Consider the following 7,240-nt stretch of genomic DNA (forward strand, 5'->3'; position numbering starts at 1 on the left):
ATTAGATCGTCAGATACGGCTTTCATACGACAACCGCCCTATACCCGATTTCTGACGCTCGAGGGAGCCAGTCCGGATCTGACTTCGTTCTTCTAGCCGTGCTTCCTCTCTTGAGGTGCTGGAATATGCTGTACATTTGTACAGAACGAACTTGCACTCTCAATAGTTGCCCCTATTCAATCTGCAAGGAGTCAAACCGCCTTGCAAAGTCCTCAAGGGTCAGCGCTGTTCATGACTCGCATTCTGGGATGAGGCGGGGTCGCATGACTTAAAAGCGACGTACCAGCCAGGCTAGGGAGGCCCCCACAGCTACGTAAAAACGCTCGGACATGCTCTGGCACTCTTCCTGCTGCCCTTACATACTCGTGCGAACAAGTCGGGCTCCTCTTCCTCGGATTCTGGACACATGTGTTTCAAACACGAACATGCTGGTCCATGCAGCCTCCGACTAGCAGCTATCTTGATGCTGATACAAAAATAATCGAAGTCGACCTCCAGATAGTCGTTGCAGAACCATCTATTCTTGCCTATGATGACGCTGAAAAAGATAGATCACACGTTCACACACCATCAGCTCTCTTACGATGCAAAACCGAACTATCAGCCGTATATTCGTCTCTCGTTTTATTTCAGCAAACTTCCCAACGTTAGCTATGAGCAATTTCATCGACACTGGGACACTGTTCATGCGGACCTCACGGTCGCGAGTAAGGCATTCAAGGATTGTCATATAGGCAGATATGTTCAGGTATCTTTACTATTCTCTAATCAAAGCTGTTGCATATCTCATCTAAACACTATTCCAGTTTCATCAAATGCCAGAGCTAAAAGAAAAAGCGAAGGAACTGGGCCTTGCTCAGCTCGAATACGATGGATGCTCTGACATCTACGTGAAATCATGGGACGATTGGATGCGATTCTACACGAGCCCCGAGTATGCTACAGCAATGAACCGTGAGTTGGCACGCGAAGCACAAAGATTTCACTCCCACAATAGCTGACCTTCCCGTCTTACTAGCTGATGCTGTCCATTTCATGGCTATGCCGATTAAAGTAATGGTCGGCCATGACAACTTGATCTTTGGGGGCTCAATTCCTCAGATTGGAGGAAGTGCTGGCGTGTCTGAGGGGGATTTGTAGCTCGAAAGATCGAATTGAGAATGGTACTCCTCAATGTCCAGGCAAAGGAAGCACATGATCAAGCCCAGCCCACCAGGGGACAGTGACGCATGGAGACGGCCGAGAGAGCATGCTTATAGGACACTGGAATGCGTTGCTTGCGGCCACAAGAGCCTCTGTGCTCATGCCGGACAGCTTCTCGAGTGCCGCTGTGCCCAGGAGAAAGGTTGCCAGAATTTTGGCCGCACCGGCTGTTGGACGATCTGCAGCTATCGCAGCCTAAGGCACAGTGGCGGCAGCGCGGTTGGCTTGAACATTGGTCAAGATGATTGTGTACATGACTTGGGCCGGAGATCCACCAGCATACCGAGCCATTCTAGACAGCCTACCTGCAAGTCTTAGGTCATGCTGGTAGACCCCGGAGATTGTGAAGCTGTTTGATGCATATTGCGTTCATCCAAAGAAGGTCTGCTCCACAACATTGAAGGCGATTATGAGGCCTCTGTTGTGCGGCGTTACTAGAGCCAGGAGTCCACCGAACAAAAGCATACATCCCCAGGTTATGTAAGCAGCTCAACCAAAATCATAAGTTTTGGCATGAACGCTGTTCGGAAAACACACTTGAAGGACGGATATCGTGATTATCTACTTGGCTCTGAAATCCCAGATTTCTCAGTCGCTGGTATGCATAGACCAAGGAGGATCTGCCAACAATGGATCACCACCCTACTATTTTGGCTCTATCTTTTCAGCGGACCTCTTTCTTTATCAAGAATGGCCATGAGAGGCGCATGATTTTTGTCTATGACCTCTTGGGGCACACTAGTACCACTCGACGACGGTGGATCCAGATTCCACGTTCCCAAAACACGGGTTCCGCTGACTGTGATTTCGACAGATTCGCCTCCCTGGTATTTACCGTTGATAACTGTGTCTATCATTGCCTTTGCAACGGTCTCTGCGGTGACAGCCGTCTTCGGGTCATAGCCAAACCGGCTCATCTTTTCGGGGTTGTTCAACCATAAAGGAGTCTGCACCATACTGGAATTGATCAGCTCTTGTCATCTCGAAGCCGTACTTGTATATATACCCCGGTGCTATAGCGTGAACCCTGATATTTGCGTAACAGTCGAGGTCGGCCATCGAACGGACGAAGCCAATCACTGCATGCTTCGAAGCGCAGTATAATCTATGGGTTCGTTAGTATCCTCAATTTCAACCTCAAGTGGAACGTATTCAACACACGGAGCCGAAAAGGTGCCTAGGAATCCTGCTAGCGAGGCCAGGATCAATATCACTCCCTTTTTTTGCTCTGAAAGCAATGCTTTGGTAGCAATCCGCGTAAGCTTCATGGGGTGAGTTGCGTTGATATCGAGTTGCTTATATCCATCATCTTCTGTGTCGTCCCACCATGTCGACCAATCCTGCCTAATCTTCAGTAGCAAATCCGTGATGGCAGAAATCTCGAACTCACGGGCTCAAACACACCAGCACCAGCTACGTATACGTCAGGAACTGTACCGAAGGTGTCTCGAGAAGCTTTGATCAGATTTTCCAGATCCGCCCGTCTTGTTACGTCACATTTCACAAAAGTAACCTTTTCGGACGGCACTGAAGCCACGAACTTTCTGGCGTCCTCGGTGAGGGTGAGATCTGCTATGAGAATTTTTGCCCCTGCTTCGAATACTAGTTTGGAGAAGGCAAAGTTGATCCCAGAACCTCCACCAGTAATTAGCACCACGCTGTTGGTTAATGCAAGATCTCCGCAAGGCATATTCGCGATGGCTGCAAGCTTCACAACTTGGTATTTATGGTTACTAGCTACGTTGAGTGTTGCTTTGAGAAGAGAATAGAAGTCGTAAATCGGAGGTTTCGAGTTATGGGCCATTCCCAATATAGTAGGTCCCAGTCCTGGAAAAGAGGACCGGCCTCAGAGATATCCGGCGCCAAGAGAATGACCTGAACTAATTTACTCCGTATGGAAAACGATACCCACCTCAGTCTTCAGCCACCGCTGCCTGGCCGCTTTGAATCCCTCGGGCCTCGACCCTTGAACCTTCCCTGGCACCTGCACCCGTGCGTTCCCTTCGAATTGGGGTTCTGGGGTTCTGGGGTTCTATCTCACGTCACGCCGTCCATCCAGACGACTCTCCGTAGATGTCAACAACATGGCACCAACGGAAAACGATTTCCGCGAGTAATTTCGAGATTCGCGAGATACATTTGACCTGGCTAAATTGCCATAAGTACCCTTGAGAGGGAAAAGGAAATCTGCTCGACGAGGAGAACCGCAACTCGCATGCTGCAGCGACTTTTATTACACGCGCCATGTGTAACACGAGTAAGTTCACAGCAGCGAATGGTGCTCCAGAAGCAGGGGCTTAGCTCTATTCTGTGCAATGGATTTGACGGTATCTTCATTGGTGGCTAACTATCTAAAAGCAATTTCTGTGATGGATATCTGAGTCAAGTACTATGAACACTTGATGGACGCAATAACAATATCTGGACACGGTGTCCCACAAGCATACTGATTGTGATAAGCCATTTAAGTGTGGCTGGGGCTGTCGTTCTTCATATATTCACCTCCTAAGCGACTATGAGCCACCCTAGATATATCTATTCGAAGAGCTATGCCACTGATATTGACACTCATATGTGAGAGCAGAGTAGAAACGTGGTAGTATCCGCCAATTTAGTCCAGGGCGTTTCACAACGCTGGGACGTTGATTACAGTAATACTTTTCCAATGATGAGTTTACACATTCTCCCACTCGATCTGAAAGGCCAGCCACAGATCATGTACAATCTATCCTGTGAGGAGCTGAACGCGAAGTCTTCTCAACGAAAGGCAAAAAAGAGTTCGAAAACAATGTCCAGTCAAGTACAGTGATGCCTCTCCTGCTACGAAGCAGGGCGCTCTGGACTCAATCTACTGTTCCTACCCAAATATGTGTTACTGGCACCGCGGATTAAATCGAGCAGGACGCTTGCCAAGACTCAAGACATTCGCGGTTTTCGCTACAGCACAGATTTGTCAGGAAACTGATCCAAATTCCACAACCATCACCTCCCACGATGCGTCCACTTTCTCAACTTGTTCTCCTGCATCGTTCAAGGACCTCGCTTTGTCCCCCACTCCTCCTCTTCGCCGTCGCTTGGACATAACAAGTGGTTGCAGATATTTACTCGTGTTGATCTTTCTCCTCTCGGACCGGCCCTGTCTTATCGGCCCTAAAGATCAGTATACTGCCATCGAATGCTAGTGAAACTCGTTCTTTGTAGCGTTCACATCATTCTCCAAGAACACATTCGTCTTGTTGTTCATCTTGGGTCCGATGTCCTCGCACAAGAAGCACAAGCAGAGTCCAAATGCACCAAAGCCCAAACTTGCGAGCGCAAGCATTTTGCACCCATATGCATAGGATTCTTGGAATGCTATGCCTGCAGCAGCGATCGCGGATGGGTTGATTCCAGGCACCTTCGAAATGGCCTCTGCGCCGAGGGAAAGTGCGGACAGCAGCTGAACCGCAGCAGCTTCGGTTAGACCGTTTTTCATACCGGCTTTGACGACGATATCTAAAGCTTTCTTGCTTTGACTGTTTGTCAAGACGGATGTGTAGACCGCGACAGCGAGAGAGCCTCCGCCAAAGCGGGCGACCCCTGCAAGACCACCTGAAGCGCCAAGGTCAAGTTGGTCAACACCAAACTGGACGAAAGCAACGGCTTCGTACTGTGCCCAGCCAAAAAAGACTAGACCTGGATTAGCGTGCTAAGCAATCTCAATGGTTTTCACTTACACTGCATGAGAAAAATCAGAGCAGTCATGAGTCCTTTGTTGTGGGGTGTGACAAGCGCCATGAGTCCGCCGAAGATCACGGCCAGTCCAAAGGAGATTATAAGCGTTATCTTCCAGTATCCGATTCTGTGTCCTAAGCATGCGAAGGTGATAGCGCCGGCAACCAAAGCGAGATTGGAGGGAAGCGTGAGAACGAGCGCATCGTTGATCGATGATGACGCTGTGGTATAGAAGACGGAAATCATGGTCTAGCCACGAGTCAGTAAATGCAGATCATTCTCGCACCATTCTCGGATGAACTCACTGGCCATATGATATTCGCAGCATAGTAGTACATCGTGATGACCGCGCCGAACATAAATGGTACTGTAAATGCTCGACCATAGTGATAGGAGAAAATGGCTGGTGGGCACAGCTTGTATGGCACACTGGAAAGGTTCTCCCATATGCCAAACACGATGAGCAGAAAGATGCCTGTGCAGAGTGGACCCAGGACAAGCGCCGATTTAGCTGGCAAATAAGTGGTGTAGACGATTCCCATCAGCGTCAAAAGCACACCACTTGTTACTAACAGCCCACCAACGTAGTCCAAACCGGCAAAAGCGGCCCTCCAAGGGACACCTCGTGGGTGCTTAGGTGGTTTGTAAAGGAAGAAGACTCCAGCAAAAGTAAGGACCATTGCGATGAAACTGGCATAGTAAATGTAGGTCCAATCCCGACTCGTAGGGTCTTTGATCGCATATCGTCCAATAATGGGAGCGCATATCAGGATAGGGTAAAGTACGGCGTCAGACAGAACAATTCCAATATGGCGGTATTTGTTTGGTAAAAGTTCGGGTACACCAATCAGACCTAGCTGACTCGGACCAGATGCGAAACCAAGAATAGCCATGCCCGCGGTAAACTGGCGGTAGCCATGCGAAGTAGCGCAGAGAATTGAGCCCAATGCCGAGAGCACGTTCCCGATGAGAATAATGATCCGACGGCCAAAGAGATCACTAGTTGTTCCTGAAAGTAAAAACCCAAGAGCGCAGCCTTCAGAACAATTAGTACATCTAGAGTATAAAGATATCATGGATTCCAACCTGTAGTAAATGAAGATAGAAACCATGCACTTGAGCCAGGATTACCAAACTGCGCTCCTAGAGTAGCAAGCATGGGCGCTACACTGCTGATCAGTAAATGATGTGTCGAAGTATCCTGTGAATAGGGACGGGGGAGAAGTGGACTAGAGTGCGTACACGTTGTGGGTACCGGCCAAAAAGATATACCGACCGAAGATGAAAGAATCTGCAGAAGGTGTCAGAGTTGTACGTCAGGGTGCTTGCATCGCACTCACAAATATTGCAGCCCACGTCCTCAATGTGGTGTTCTCAGCAGCCGCTGGCTCATCATCAGCAACCCGAGTATCATGATGCACATGAGTGGAAGGATGTCCGACAGGTAGAGAATCATCACGCACGACATCGATTCTTTCAACATCGACTGGATCAGTCTTCTCAGATTGTGGAAGAGGAATGGCTGAATGAGCCATAATGCGAGACGGGTGGGAAGCACAGGGAGGATGGAGGGAGAAGGCAAACAGACTTGTATCACACGGGAGTACTAGTTGATCTTAAGAACTCGTTGGATGTAGCTTTCTTCGTGCTTAGCTTGTTCTGGAAATGGAGTGCCGTCAAGCGCCTTCCCCGCAATCCATGGAAGTTATATTCCTCGGCAGGAACTTGTCATAAAAACTCTCAACTCTCGGCACATGATTCATTAGAGATTGATTGGCGGGATAGGCCAGGTAGGTTTCTTCAACGTGGACACATAAGTCCTGAGTTCTGGCTGTTATTTTCCGTAGCCTACTGTCATGAATACAATGTCCTACTCCCTATCCTGACGGTCCCGCGGCAACGCACCTAGCCGCGCCCTTTGCGGGCTCGACGTCGCGCTAGCCCTCTTCAGGTAAAGGCTTTCATTTCGAATATCACGTGCGCCTTGGCACGACCATATCAAATCTCGGGGTATCGTGCAGGAGGTTCGAGTAGCACGAAATCGGGTCCGAATATCTTGCATTTAGAAAGGACCGATGGGGGTATCGAGATTAGCCTATAGGGCCAAAAAGACGTAGAAATATCCGAGCCGAATCAGGCGAAAACAGTGCCTATCAAGAATGCGGCAAACGATAGACGGTAAATCGTTTGAAACGACCAATCAACTCGGGGACATTCCCCCTACTCCGGGTTAGGGTTAGGGTTAGGGTTAGGGTTAGGGTTAGGGTTAGGGTTAGGGTTAGGGTTAGGGTTAGGGTTAGGGTTAGGGTTAGGGTTAGGGTTA

At 49.0% G+C, this 7,240-nt stretch overlaps 3 protein-coding genes across 3 annotated transcripts; 1 reads left to right on the plus strand and 2 right to left on the minus strand.

The window, feature by feature from the left end:
• Positions 1-532: 532 nt before the first annotated feature.
• EDD37DRAFT_658285 (uncharacterized protein) lies at positions 533-1,140 on the plus strand (the record flags this gene model as incomplete). The annotated part of the gene is made up of 3 exons (XM_062818961.1): positions 533-748; positions 807-954; positions 1,019-1,140. 3 exons carry the CDS (start codon positions 533-535, stop codon positions 1,138-1,140), a joined length of 486 nt encoding a protein of 161 aa, XP_062669813.1.
• Positions 1,141-1,855: 715 nt separating this feature from the next.
• On the minus strand, positions 1,856-2,893 carry EDD37DRAFT_592242 (uncharacterized protein; the record flags this gene model as incomplete). The annotated part of the gene is made up of 4 exons (XM_062814531.1): positions 1,856-2,160; positions 2,210-2,308; positions 2,365-2,543; positions 2,594-2,893. The coding sequence occupies 4 exons, from the start codon at positions 2,891-2,893 to the stop codon at positions 1,860-1,862; spliced, it is 879 nt and encodes a 292-aa protein (XP_062669814.1). The 3' UTR covers positions 1,856-1,859.
• A 1,488-nt stretch (positions 2,894-4,381) lies between these two features.
• Positions 4,382-6,452, minus strand: EDD37DRAFT_610131 (fungal trichothecene efflux pump-domain-containing protein; the record flags this gene model as incomplete). The annotated part of the gene is made up of 5 exons (XM_062815181.1): positions 4,382-4,878; positions 4,920-5,166; positions 5,223-5,953; positions 6,004-6,208; positions 6,258-6,452. The coding sequence occupies 5 exons, from the start codon at positions 6,450-6,452 to the stop codon at positions 4,382-4,384; spliced, it is 1,875 nt and encodes a 624-aa protein (XP_062669815.1).
• Positions 6,453-7,240: the final 788 nt, after the last annotated feature.

This window comes from Exophiala viscosa (assembly GCF_022695815.1).
Source record: "Exophiala viscosa unplaced genomic scaffold EDD37scaffold_6, whole genome shotgun sequence".
NCBI classification, from domain to species: Eukaryota; Fungi; Ascomycota; class Eurotiomycetes; order Chaetothyriales; family Herpotrichiellaceae; genus Exophiala; species Exophiala viscosa.